We start from the raw sequence: 13,996 nt of genomic DNA, 5'->3' as shown, positions 1-13,996 counted from the left end.
AACAACTGCACAAAAAAGAAACATAAGTTGCTTTGGGATCACAAAGAGAGATTTTTCTGGGCACTAATTCTATTCACTAATTACAATGAATAGAATCGAGGTAATTCGTTTTTAACACATATCCAAGGAAGAACATGCATTTCAAAAAATTGAGTGGCATTCCCCTTTAATTCTACAGTTTATTTCATACAGAAAATATGCCACATAACTCATTGCAATCACAATTCTTTATTCTCTTGAAGGAAACTAGCCTCACAGTGTCTAACTAATACACCATTACATTAAACAACCCTTTGTAAGATATGTGCTTATTTTGTAAAATAATATTTGTCAGTACAAGATAATCTGGAACTACATAGTTTTTGCTCATTCCCCGAAGCTGGATCACTGAGAAGACAGATGCCAAAGAGAGGATGTGTAGCCAGGGACAGATGGCTGCTATAAGGGTGGATGCACAAGTCATAATGGGTTTATGATTCTCAGCGTGTTTCTGTCCATTAAGCATACACATTGACCCAACTGACACTGACTATGTGTCAGACCGTTCTGTAAATTCTAAAAAGAAAAAGGTTTGCTCAACCAGTGCTTTGTCCACATTGTGGTTGAGCAGCACTTCCACGTAATCTGCCTCCAGAGTTGCAAAATCTGGTCACCGTCAGTCCATTTTGTAGCCCTTTGAAACTCAGGAAGTACTGGTAAACGAACCGTCTGAAGTTCCCTGATCAGGTCATGCTCTCTTAAAGTTCAGTATGTGGACAAATAAAGGGATCCAGCTCTCAAATGATATGAAAAAGTAGTGAGAGGACTTTCCACCATTCATCACAGTCATAAACTCTTACGTGCAGTACGTACCCTGAATGCCTCACACAGACTGAATAGTTTCAGATCATTTGCAAGACCCATTTAAAGGAGTACTGAAAATTCACCAGCAAGGATCTAAGTGTATTTTTATATGTAAGAAGGCCATGCTTTTAGAGATTACACATTAATGACAACACGTCTAAAGCTAATGATTTATTTGTGTGTAATATTAACTCAGCAGTTAATATTACCGTCATAATGTGGATGAGTGCAATAAAAACGACAGCAAGAATGATGACCAGGACATGTAGCAAAGGGATGTTTAATGATTTCTTTGGACAATGAAATGCACATGTCCACTGTTGATGTAATACAAATAAGAGAATAATAAAATCAACAACTTGGTATTGTGTCAGCATTCCCAGCTCAACTTGATTTTTTGTCTGATGTAAATTAAGGATTCAAAATGGAGCATAAGATGTCTGGAGTGTCGCGCAAGGACTGACCAGTAGGGGGAGAGCCAGCTCTTACTAAAAAAAGATGAAAAAACTAGTGAGTCAACCTACGATTGCTATGCCTTGTTCCACTCGTGTTCCTTTGGCACTTGTGTTTGTGAGAAAGAAAACAGAAACATGGAAACTATACCGGTCCCATGCTCAACGTGTTGGCATGGCATATGTGGAGTGAGCTGATGCAAACACAAACAAACTTAGCTGAGAATGCACACACACACAGTTGAACTCATGAGCAGATTAAATAAAATAATCACGTTAAATAAAGGTTGTATCAAATGACACTGAAATGTTGATGATCATTGTTGTCTTGGCACGATACGATACCCTCGCAGCACCATTAACTTTTATAATTACAGAAGTCAAGACATTATTTGGGTTCACCTCATTTCCGATGAAAGTCACAAAAGGCGTCAAATGACATTAAAATTTAAATTAGAAATGTACCACAGTTATTCATTGTCAACAAACGGGTGGGAGTTCAAGCTGCTAGAAAGGAGAGTGAAGGAGGCGGCTGATTTGAGCATTCAAATTACGCCTGTGCTTCACTGAACCAAACCTTGGGTGAACTTACTTTTCTTCCTCGAGAACACTGAGTAGGTCTGGATTAGAAAAATTTGGCAACGGCTCTGAGCGTGTAGCCAGTTCATTTGAGGTTACAGAATAAATAATCAATTCATAGTGGTTTTCACTGGCGAGTGTTTAAGACCTGAGATTTGGTTTTTCTCCAAGGACAGTGAGTTCAGAAAAGAAATAAACATTCATCCTTCATGCTAAGAAGTTTAATTAAATAATTTAAGACTGGGTACCTACTGCATTGCTTGTTCTATCTTGATTATTGCTTTGTTATTCCATTTCCTTTCAAGTAGCAAGAAAACCCCCACCCAATCACACATAGTCTGGTTGAATGGGAATGCCATATCAAGTGGTGAGTCTTGGTCCCCTGCATCACACGAGGATGCAGTGAGTGTCAGAATTATCAGGCAAACAAAAGGAGGGCGAACTTGATCTGAGGTGAATGGAAAGTGCAGTGATCAAGTCAACATGAGCCGTAAATGCATACATGTCATACATTCCTCTGTAGCTCACTGGCTGGACAGTCGGTCCTCGCATCGCTTCACAAAAACAAACAAATGTAAGACTTTAACAATGGGTGTTCACAGACACAGACTGTGCAGTGTGTGTTTGTGAAGAGGAGGAAAACAGAGAGAGGTGGAGTGAATGATTGCATCAAGTGCTAATATATCATGACAGTACATGTACTCGATCTATAAAAAACTACCTTGGTACTGAACACTGACCTCTTTCTAACAAATAATCTGGTATACAACATTTACAAAATGAACATTGTAGTAGTGTGATATTTTTAATATATATGCTACTGCCTTCCTCTGGTTCTCTGCATTTTTAAACCTCTGAGTACATTATCGCCATCTTATAATTCTTACAGAGTAAAGCGTACACACCACACCCAACGAGGGGCAGCCTAATACAAACAGAGAACAGGAAGACTCTGTGGACAGTGAGTACACCTGCATGTGTGTCCTGAGTGTGTGTGGATGGTAGCGCGGCTCGTAAACCAGGCAGCCACAACTTGCCGGTAGACTCAGCAGTGAAGGGAGTTTTAAGAGAGTAAACGTCTGGGTTACCAAGTTTCTTCAGCTCACAAAGTACAGGATGTCCTTGCACATTTAAGACAGTCTTGATATACTTTAGGAGATAATAATCATTAATAATAACAATAATAACAATAGTATTAAACATCTGTCAATGTTATTTCTGTCCGATCTGTATTTTTATGGATTGTTTCCGTGTGATCCCAAAGTTTCTTCCATCAAGAGCTGCTCTGCTATGAGGGATTGCCTCTGTGCATCCGTTGTATGTCTGCGTGTTTGTCTCAGATCTGTTTGTGTGTTTGTGTCAATGAATGTTTAAAGTGAGTCATGATATTCCTCGATCATTGGTGCTGGTTCACCCTCAGAGGCGGGTTTGGGCCTCGGGGACGTAGATTTCGATGCTGTCAGCGCTTTCTGTGGCGGAGTTCTGTCGTACTGACGCCGCACGCTTTGCTGCCATCAGCCGTTTCCTGGCTTCTTGTCGCTGCTTGTCCACAGCCGAGTCCACACTCCTGTCCTTGCCCGCTGACAGCTTGGGCCTTGACTGCTTCTTTGGCACAGATGATGGAAGCTGCTTGTTTTCATCCTGAAGAAAACAAGTCAGAAAAGAGGAGGGATAAGGTGCAGCATTCTACAAGCTGAAAACAAAACCTTCAGTGGGGTTGATATATTTTTATTTGTAAGCTAACTTGAATATAAACTCATCAATACTCTAGTTAACCGATGCAACAATCATTTAAATTTTTGATTAATTAACAAAATATTTTTCACAGGTTGTTTTGTATAATAATTACAACTTGGCAGAAACTATTCAGATGCCGATTTTCCCTTTGACCCCTTGTGTCGACATTAAATAAAACATAATTCTTCCACCTCTATCAAAGTTATCACTGAAATAACTTGAATGCTCTGTGGCACCAAACATCACCTTCTTCTCCAATTTCTCAGGAAGCTGCCAGTTGTTGGCTTTCAGTTGATAGAGCTCGTCAAACTTCATGCTGATGTCTTCTATTGTGAGTTGAAGCAGATCCCAGAACCCAGCGAGGTCCTGTGCTGTTGGGCGTGGGTGGGCATTCACGTTCTGGGGAAAGAGAGAAGAGAGAGGATTAGTCACATCCTTCCCCATAAACACACACAAATTTCCCAGGCAGCTTCTCTTCAAGAAAATGGATGAAGAAAAAAGACAATTGACACTAATCAAATTATTATTAAGATTTTTACATTCCAGAAATATTAGACCTGCGATAGAGAATGCATGACAAGAAGGAAGAGCAGACAATTGAGTCAAGTAAGCCGAGCGATCATCTATCAGAATAAATCAAAGGGTTTCTTGTTTCTGCTTCCTCTCTAAATGTAATGTAATCACGACTCCTGCATATCAGTGTGAATGACAAATGATGTTGGCAGCACAAAGATGAAAGCAATTGGGGTCAATGAAAAAACATGTAGAGAGATAGTTAGAGATTCAATAGGATGTAATGGAGCCACTCACCAAGTTCTCCTTACAGAGCCCTCTGAACTGCTCAAACTTCTGTGACATGAGGAGCTGAGCGCTGCCTACAGCACTGCGGATTGTCCCCAACACTACCAAAGCAGAGAAGAGAATATTATTAATCATCAACTGGTTGACAAGAATGAGCATAGAAAAAAAACATTTAAGCACAAAGAGGTCACAAACTGCTGTAGGATATAGACACCAGTCCTTTTGCACTTGAGAGATACTGTAACTGAGGGGCTAGGGAGCTATTTCAAGACAGTGGGGGTGACGGCTTAGAATTTATTCCAGAAGGTCTAGTAATGAAATATTTATGCAAACATTTACCATGTAATATTCTGTGACAGTAAATGATTTCCTTAAAAGTAATTTATCAACTCAATCTAAGGGACAACAAACAGCTCATTATTCAGCTATTTTATGCCTAATATTTGCATGTAAATGGAAATTCATAATTCAGGTCCACAGAGAGGAGGAGGAATGATAATGTGACGAAGCCTCGGCTGCTGGTCTCCTCTGTGCTCATTCATATTTAAGACACTGCGGAGATACATCGGCCTAAAAGCCTGAGTGGTATTGTGGGAGAAGAGGAAGCTAAATGACTCTGCTGTGGCTGTATTAAAGCTAAAACAAGACTTACTCCCTCTCTAACGAGCAGCAATACTGTGAGTCAATAGCAGGATTGAGTTCATCACGTTTGGCCTCATTGTCCACAGTCTACATGGAAGTCACCTGACCTAATCCCCTGTCTGTGAACTCGAGTAACAGGGACGTCAATTCAATTCTTCACATCACTCACTGACAGGCTATTTACTGTACTTTATTACTTTTATATTGTGCCTCAATTTTTTATGTTTGATTCATGGCTTCTTCTAGACAGAAGACCACTGTGCTATCCATTATATCTAGTGATATTGTGCATATATATATATATATGTCTCTTCCTGCACCTTAAAGCTTCCTAGCATATACTATTGCTACACATTACAATTTCAGGTCATAGGATATTTTAACATTCTCTGTACTTCATGTTCAAACTGAGCTTGGGGAGAACTTGTTTCAGGAACGATGATCCCCACAAAAGGGAATTAGCTATAAAAAAAACAGGAAATATCATTTAATTTGACAATTTCATTATGTCCATATTTCATTTGACTTTAAAATACTATACATTAGTATTGTATTATTGTTCAAACTAACTTAAAGGATGGTCTAAGGCAAAGTCTAGCCAAATGTTGAAAAGGGGGATAATGCATGTGTTTCTTCAAGATACATTTACAGATTATTGTCCATTACCACCATGCTCTGAACTGAGTTACAGCAAACATGATTTGCATGTAGCACACAGACACATGCTGTTTATGTAAGTATAAAAGAAAGTATTTTACAATGAACCTGTATTTTATGCAAATGTATTATCAGGACCTAAATGTTTTGATAGTTACGTCATGTAATTATGTCACTTACCCTCCTCTGAGATCTTGTTGTCTTTGGTCTCCTGCTCCATCTGTTGACACCAGCCCTCCATGCGGCCTGTTTCTGCCTGCAGGAGCTTCAGAAACCAGTTGCCGTCTCGGAGGCAAGCTGGTGTGCTGGTTTGAATATTATCTCCGTGGTTGCTGCAATTTCCAGACCCCAAGCTGGGGTCTGGTGGTGGCAATGAGGAGGGGTCTAGAGCCGGGTCTAGACTCTGCGGAGGGGAGGTGGATATCCTGGGTGGGGCTGAGGTGTGTTTAAGGGGCTGCTGTTCCATGGCTTTGTCCGGTCCATTGGGCGCAGTGGTATTCACCGTTTTACTGTTGGTGCAGTTGGCTGTGTTTTTTTCTGTGGGTGCGGCATCCTGGGGCTCCTGAGGCTCAGTCTCTGTGTTTTGTCTGGAGGCCATGCTGCTTTCTCGGCTTAAACTGCAGAGACATGAATACACATGAGCTCCTGACACACAGTTACATAAATAGGACAATGATTTGATGCATCAAATATATTCCATTGAAACAGTTTGAGGTCAGTGGGTTTAGTTGACGACGTTCATGGCTGCTGATGATGGAGCAGCATTATGTGTTTCAAAGAAGCACCAAGAGAAATGGAAATTAGCGGCAAACCAGGTATAAAACATGAAAGCTCAGCAGGCTGCTGTCTTCAGAGATAATGAGCAGGAGAAAAGGAAACAGACTGTCAAACAAATGTGATTAAGTGGCATTACAGAGTACTGGAAATTTTAGAATGGTCAGTTTCTTACTTTGTTCAGTTCACTACAGTCAAAGCAAGAGCAAAAGGGCATCAATCAGGGAGCTGGGCTGCTGTCCTGCTGCCAGGCTGACTGCTGCTGCTGAATGACCTTACTAAAGTGCACTCAGACACCAGCCTGAATATTATAATACATTCTGGTATCAATATATCATATAAAATGGCAGGCAGAGACAGGAAGTGACGCATTAACTCTGCTGCAGAGATCATGTTTACGGCATCCAGACACCATCGTCAGCCCTTATCACCACCAACTTTCTTGACATCTTCACCTGTGACTTCTATGTGTATGACGCCTCTTTTCACCAGGAGATATTAGTTTTCTTTTTCTTTGTTTTTCATTTTTACGCCTGTTGCCCTCCTTGCAACATATTTTTGAAGAATGGATTACACATAAACTATCAAATCATCACTTATGGCTTTTCATTCACTGTTAATGTGAAATGTGAGATTATACTTACGGCCTGCCGTTCTCCACTTGAACTCCAATTGACTGAAATTTCAGGGGCGCAATCAGTGATAGTGGTTCCTCTCTTGGATTTGGAAGTATGCAATCCACCTGAACAATCATTGATGTCAGAAAAGCAGTCAAATACAAGCCTTAGCTTTCTGCCAGTATGAATGTATCCTATTACAGAAGTAGACAGCTCTTACCTGAATTCCTATTGAGGACAGTTTCCTCTTGGGTGCAGTCGGGGGCTGCTCTAAGGTGACAAGAGTGCTCAGGGTGTCATTTTGGGGTATGGTAGATGTGGAAGTGGTGGCGGTGGTGACAGTGATAGTGGGAGGGAGGTCCCGAGGGGCTGGAACAGGAGGTACAGAGCCTGCAGCGGGTGCAGAGGTTGCAGCAGGGACAGCAGCTGGTCGAGGCTGGGTCCCCTTCGCCAGACTGCCTGTGCGGAGGCTACAGAGACTGTCAGAAGAATTGCTGCGTCCTGACTGGCTGTTGGCCTCACTGCCTCGGTCAAGGTATACGTCTTGGGCTGACTCTGTGCTGCTCTGCAGGGTCACTGAGATGAGGGGCTTGGAGGTGGTGCGGGGTGGGACTGGAGGAGGAGCTCTCCTATTGCTGACTGCTGGCAGAAGAAGCAGATAAAGAGAACTTAGCATGAGAAACCTGCTCTTTGGCTCATCTGACTTCAGAACGAGATAAAGCATAAAATATAAAACGATAAACATCTGAAAAACAAACCTGCACTTTGCCCTTATTGCTGCCTCCATTAGGATGTACTTAATGCTACATCTGCTACCCTGTAAAGCTGCTGGAAGTTGTGTTCCATTGACGTCAGTCTGTCTCTGGGGATCTTTACTTTCATGCCACACCTTCACAGACCCTATACTCTAGGGAACATATGACAGGACAACTCTATTCCTTGCTCAAAGCAATTTTCAACCAAACAGTTTGAGGAAATAAACTGGGAACTAAAATGTACTTATTGTGCTTTCCTGTTCCTCCTGCATCTGAAGCCAAACAACAACACAGTGAAGATTAGGTGAGTGACATTGCAGTCATCCTGTTGTTTTGATATTTTTAGATTTATTGTTGCATGGTATGTCTCAGTGGATGAAATGGAGATATGCAGAGACAGAAAAGAAGAACAAAATCTCCTCAATGCCGATCTTTGAAGTTGAAGATTTGCATATTTAAAGCTTATATCTTCCCGCCTAAGTGATTAAACTTTTAGCAAAGAAAGTTTGAATTATCTTGTTCACCGGCTTTATTCTCTCATCACTTGCGTTCACTCCCTAGATCTCACTCTAAAGCACATGCTCTCAGCTCATTCATGTTTTACTTAACTCCAGATAAATATGAACCACTGGAAAAGCCTGGAGCAGGGACTATTTGGCATATGGAACTACAAAACAGATATTAAATTCAGTCTGGGTTGTTTGAAAACACCGCGACTCAGGAATGTAAAACATCTGTTCTTATAGGGACTGCATTTGATCAATATGTATTGGCAAATTGGCAGCACTCTGTTTTACAAAATCATAGTGAGTTTCATTTTCAGAAGTTCATTGTTTTGGTTCACATGTACTGCTCTCATAGAGACATTGTCAGCCACAACAAGCCGCTGTTTCCGGCAGGAAAGATGAAAAAGCAAGGCCGTATACTACCTGCTCAGCCTCAAACTACAGACAGAGTAGAGCCAGAGGTTTCTGATGAGAAGTTGGTAGAGACCAAAATCAGAACTGAAAGGATGTACGTTCTTCAGCAGGCCAGAAACATGACTCCACATGGAAGATAAAGTTGCTCAATAACTGCTTTAACCTTGACGGTTACAATCTATTAGAATTAGAGAAGTCGCCATTGCCCACACAGTGTAAACAGCTGTTCAAAAGGTTTCGCATTCTAACGTTGACACATGAACTTTGGATTCAAAAACTCTTTCTACAGAAACTAAAATGAGGCCTGAAAGTGGATTACAAGTGAGTAAGACCAATCTGACTCAAGAGACGAGCAGTGGGACTGGTGCCTCTTTTCCTGTCATCAGTCTGACTGCAGGGTTGTGGTGAATGATACAGAGTTAACTAAAGTACAGCAACATAGGAAAGCAAGAAAAACCTCAGGCTTTCTTCAAGAATTTGTGGTGGTGGTGGGAGCGGGGTGGCAGATGCTATTTAAACAACTCGCTGACTGGTAACATTGCTGACTGAAAGAGCTGTAAAGCACAGCAAATACTTTTGCCCCATTACAGTGTTCACCCAAGAAAGTAACTTAAGAAATTCAAAATATATATATATATATTTTCTCTCCAGTAGTGGTTTCAACCCAAGCAGCAACCCAGCACCCTATAATTGTGAGGGCTCTGCACTTCCGTCATCAGCCTGTGAGTCACGGCACCAGCAAAGCCCTCATTAAATCCCACCAACATACACAAACAAGGCTGCGGAAATCCACTCCATGCAGCTCATGAGTCGCACACGCAGCCCTGACCTGCAGTGACAGTCTCCTCGAAGAACATATTCAGCCAACAGAACATTTATTCTGAAAGAACGATACACTTCTCGTGGTACTCATAGCTCAGATGCATGACATTCCGACGCTGATGTCTCTTATTACAGCCCAAGTCTTAACACATGTCTAACATTTGTTGTGTCTGCAAGGCTGCAATGCATCACACACATTTACACTGAAATAGATCTCCTGTTCTGAGCTAAATAGCCATCAACAGCTCACTACACAGGAGCCATTCTCACTCAGCTCTACAATAGCATGATTTATGAGCTACAACAACAAATGGGTCATAGTGAAGTGGGCTAATTGCAGATTATTCACACCTTTAGATAAGAGCACAATCCATTTCACTGTCAGATTGCAATATGTGGTGTGGTGGCTGGCTCTATATCCCCTGGCCATAGAGATTGTGCCAAGCAGTGACCAGAGCTGCCCAGACCCTGGATCTCTAGGGCAGGGCCAGAACATAGCCTGCAGTTGAATCATTTAATTCTTCAGATCCCTAAAGGTGCTATGTTGCTATTAAGCCCTTTCTATACATTTTCTCTGCTGCAAAATGCTGTTTCCTGGTGGTCTCATCAGGACGCAGTGCTTCTGCAGGTTTGGTAGTTAAACAGTTTAACGTTGTCATGTTCTGAAACAAGTTATTGCATCAATTATTTTATCTTTTGTTTGTTAGAATTGCAGCGCCAGATCCCTTTCCATAGGCATCCCCACTTTGCCAACTGAGTGGCCACATTCAAAAGAATGAGAAGGCTGATTATGTTGTACACTAACAAATCCTCCCTTTCCTGAATGACGCACAAGGTAACGCCTATAAACAGACAGAAGCTGTCTGAGTCACATAACTCAGTGACCCAAAAGAATTTGTCTACTTTAAAATCTATTAAGAACAATTACAGTGCTGTCAACACCCCTATGTAGTTCACATGTTTACTAAATTGCTTCACTTATGCTAGCTATGCAGTCTCTGAGGCAGGATATTCTCTGGCTCCATCAGCAGGTTTGTCCATGAGCTATCAGATGACCACTAATGGGCCCTCTACAGCGGACTAAACCTTTAACATGATCCACTCTTTTAAATGATGTTGCCATTAGCTAGTTTTTACAAGAACAGAACACGATTCTCTTCCAGTTTCAGTGTTTGGTGTTCTGGTTTGGGATTTGTACTGCTCAACTCATTCCTGAGTGAATTTGGCTTAAAGTTAATTAGGCTTGAACTTGTAGTGTTTCACATTAGTTTCTCCTGAATTACACACAAAGCCCTATGGACACTGTTGTAGTTTATTCTGGATGAACCTCAGTGAAACTGGACATGAGCCAAGTATCACGAAAAGAGGTGGTGATAGAAGCTCTGTTGAAGATTAGCAGTCTCAATGTAAGATAATATGGCAGGCTGACAGACTGTGGGAGTCGTAGACTGAAAGATTAGACTGGGACACATGGCTTGAAGATGACTTCTGACTTATCACTTACTTTCTGTATATTCACATATGGGCAGACAGCTGGACTGTGTTGAATCCACTTACTGGCACTTCGTTTATAAAATGTCATCTTAAACAAAAAATGTATCTCATGTTCAAAAGGCAACATGTTTTAATTTTTGCAAATACACCATATATAAATTGATGATTTTGAATCCGAAGTATGGATCTTAGCTTGATAACAGATGACTGACAGCCTCAATGAGTCCTTCTGTACATTTAAAATATATCATATTTATATATATTAATTATCACACCACTACCGCTGACTATTATTAATCTGTTTTCTGACTGTACTAATCAATGAAAATATTTGTTTTTCCTCTTAATGAATCAGACAAACTCAAGAGGTATGAGTAGGAAAAAAGAAATTAACGAGCAGAGACAACAGACATCATGACAGAGAGTACAATCTGTTGAGACAGAAAGACAGGCAGCCTGCTGTTTAGTAGACAATGCTGACATACTGATAAAAAAAGCAAACCATTTACACAACACACAGACCTTAACAGTGACAACACCAAAAACAAAAAATGGCATAGCAAGAACAGTCAGTTATGATTTCACCACTAGTCAAGCAACTTGTTCTATTACATTAATGTTGGAGTTCCTAAAGCAAATAGCAGGAAAACTTTAAATAAAGCGCTTGCCTAGAGCACAGCCATTGAAACTGAGACAAAATCCAAATGATTTAGTCCACTCTTTGCACTGCTGAAGTCTTGGTTTGTGCATTATCTGCTGCATATGGTGATGTCCTTAAGACCTGCTGAGGCTCTAAGTCTGACCTGTTGAACTGGGGCAGTGGTGTGGGTTGTCGCCTGGACAGCTGACGTTAAGACACGTGAGAAGTTCCTCTGAGGTCAAACAAATCAGGAGGGGAAGCTGGGACAATTTAATGAGGCATAACTGAGCGACTTAGATTTTGTTTAGATATAACAGCGATAAAATCACACACTTAATTTTGAATTTACAAATAAATCAAACAGGTTAAAAGCACACAGCTAGAGATTAATCAATTATCTCAGCTTGAAATCCTTTAAAATTAAATCCACAAGCAAGCATTTGGCTTTTGCAAGCTACAGCATAATGCTGGGTAGTGTGGTTAAAACTAAAACCCTGCCATTCATGAGGGTTTTGTCAACATCATGACGGATGTGGGGATGTGCTTTAGACATGCAAACTGTTTTCAAACTGTCATCAAATCAAACTACGTGGTTAAGTTGCATAAGACAAAAAAAACAAAACAGAACTGTGATTAGGAGGGTAATTATTTCAATTATTTCCTTAATCTGCCTGGTGTGTCTTTCTGTAAGTCCTTGGTCTGTACATGAAAATGGTGACGTCCGTCTATTCATTAATTAATCATCTATTTGTTTAAGTGCAAAACTTCTCAGCGCAAAACATTGATGTTTACTGTAATGCAGTGTTTTAATATATACTCCGAATATTTTCTTTTCACACAAGCTGATAAAAAGTACTTCACAAATCAGCATGTCAGTATATAAGAAATGGAGAGGCCTTTGCTATCTAACTATGTTAACCATAGGCTCCACACATCCAGACATCAGGAAGCTGGCGTGCTGTTGACCTTACTGTGAAACTGCTTTACCCATTCAGTCGAGAGATTACCTCATCAATGAGTGCGAGATGACTCACTCTCTATCCATGGCAATACACAGACAGACGCATCACGTCCTGTGTAATATGTTGCTGGATACAATGAACACGCCTTGTGGCTACAATAAAGCTTCAAAGCAAATGAGGCTGCTGATAGCACCAAGACAGATGTTCAGTAGCCTGATGGGTAATTTTCAAGCTCGTAGAGAATAAGAATTAAAAGCATTGGTTCAAATAAAACAATACTACACATAGAAAGGGGCGTAGGTGGTTTGATCTCGATTTCTTTTGTGAGCGCATCCTTCTTGCCTCAGTGGGGTCCTTACAAAAGCCCAGTGAAGTGTCCTATCTGGTGAACTGCAAAGCACTACAGAGAGCAGGAAGCTGATAAATTATTGATCATGTCCTCAGGTCTTAACACGTGGTAGCTGGCTGCTCAGTAAAAATGGTTCATGCGACTGTAAATCAGAAGTAGCCACTGCGGCCGAGGTGAACATATTTTACTATTAAACCACATTTAGGGTTTTCCTTCACCCATCAATACAAACTATGTGTTAATGTGTAGAAGGTATTATGAGCCATTCAGGAGGAAGCAATGAGGCATCACAGTCTGCAGGAGAAAGGGCTGAAACTTTAAGACTCTTTAAATGGGCTGGCTGGTGAATCATAGCTTCCTCCATGCCTCTGGGCTCGCATCACTGTCACATGGATACGAGAGAAGAGTCGTGTAGCGTTACCTCACCTCATTTAAACCGCTCATGTTCATTTATAATCAAATCCAATACTCTGCTACTCCGTGATTCCCTTTACAAATCAATATCGGATTGATTTCTGTTTGCGTAAACTGCGTTTTAATCATCTCTACATCAAGCTAATCAGTAAATCACAGTAGCTTAAAATTAGCACATGGCATCCAGCAGTGTTGGGTCATGTTCCGGCTGTGAAACAAAGTGAAGGGTTCAGCTGAAGTCGCCGGGTATCGAGCTGTGGAGCTGTTGACGCCTCGGCTACTGTTAGCTTATGCTAGCAGCCAGTGGACGCTCATCACGGGCATTTATCGTTGGAAAACGTTAGCCGGAGGCTTCATACAGCAGACGTGCGAGTGAACCAACAAAAGAGACGCTGCCACCGGCTGCTTCCATTAAAGCCTCGTAAGCACCAGTGTGACAGCAGCAGCAGCAGCCGCCGCCACCGCCGCCGCACCACCCTCCTCCACCCTCGCTAACAGCTCGTATCACAGGGCTTCATTCCCTTTCTTCATCCACGTT

At 41.3% G+C, this 13,996-nt stretch overlaps 1 protein-coding gene across 11 annotated transcripts in view; it reads right to left on the bottom strand.

The window, feature by feature from the left end:
- Positions 1-1,107: 1,107 nt before the first annotated feature.
- Positions 1,108-13,996, bottom strand: part of dlgap4a (discs, large (Drosophila) homolog-associated protein 4a) — a 70,850-nt gene continuing 57,961 nt past the window's right edge. For 7 of the 11 annotated variants that reach the window (XM_069526481.1, XM_069526484.1, XM_069526487.1 and 4 more), the window contains 6 exons: positions 7,323-7,744; positions 7,130-7,227; positions 5,892-6,328; positions 4,422-4,513; positions 3,858-4,010; positions 1,108-3,515 (listed from right to left, as the gene is read on the bottom strand). In XM_069526481.1, the coding sequence (XP_069382582.1) occupies positions 3,291-3,515; positions 3,858-4,010; positions 4,422-4,513; positions 5,892-6,328; positions 7,130-7,227; positions 7,323-7,744 (1,427 nt within the window). In that variant the 3' untranslated portion in view covers positions 1,108-3,290. The remainder of the gene's footprint in view (positions 3,516-3,857; positions 4,011-4,421; positions 4,514-5,891; positions 6,329-7,129; positions 7,228-7,322; positions 7,745-13,996) is intronic. The other 4 variants (XM_069526482.1, XM_020096109.2, XM_069526489.1 and 1 more) reach the window with 1 other exon arrangement.

Source organism: Paralichthys olivaceus, chromosome 6 (assembly GCF_024713975.1).
Source record: "Paralichthys olivaceus isolate ysfri-2021 chromosome 6, ASM2471397v2, whole genome shotgun sequence".
In the NCBI taxonomy this organism is placed as follows: domain Eukaryota; kingdom Metazoa; phylum Chordata; class Actinopteri; order Pleuronectiformes; family Paralichthyidae; genus Paralichthys; species Paralichthys olivaceus.
The sequence above is the reverse complement of the archived record's forward strand: the minus strand, read 5'-3'. Positions and strand labels throughout refer to the sequence as shown.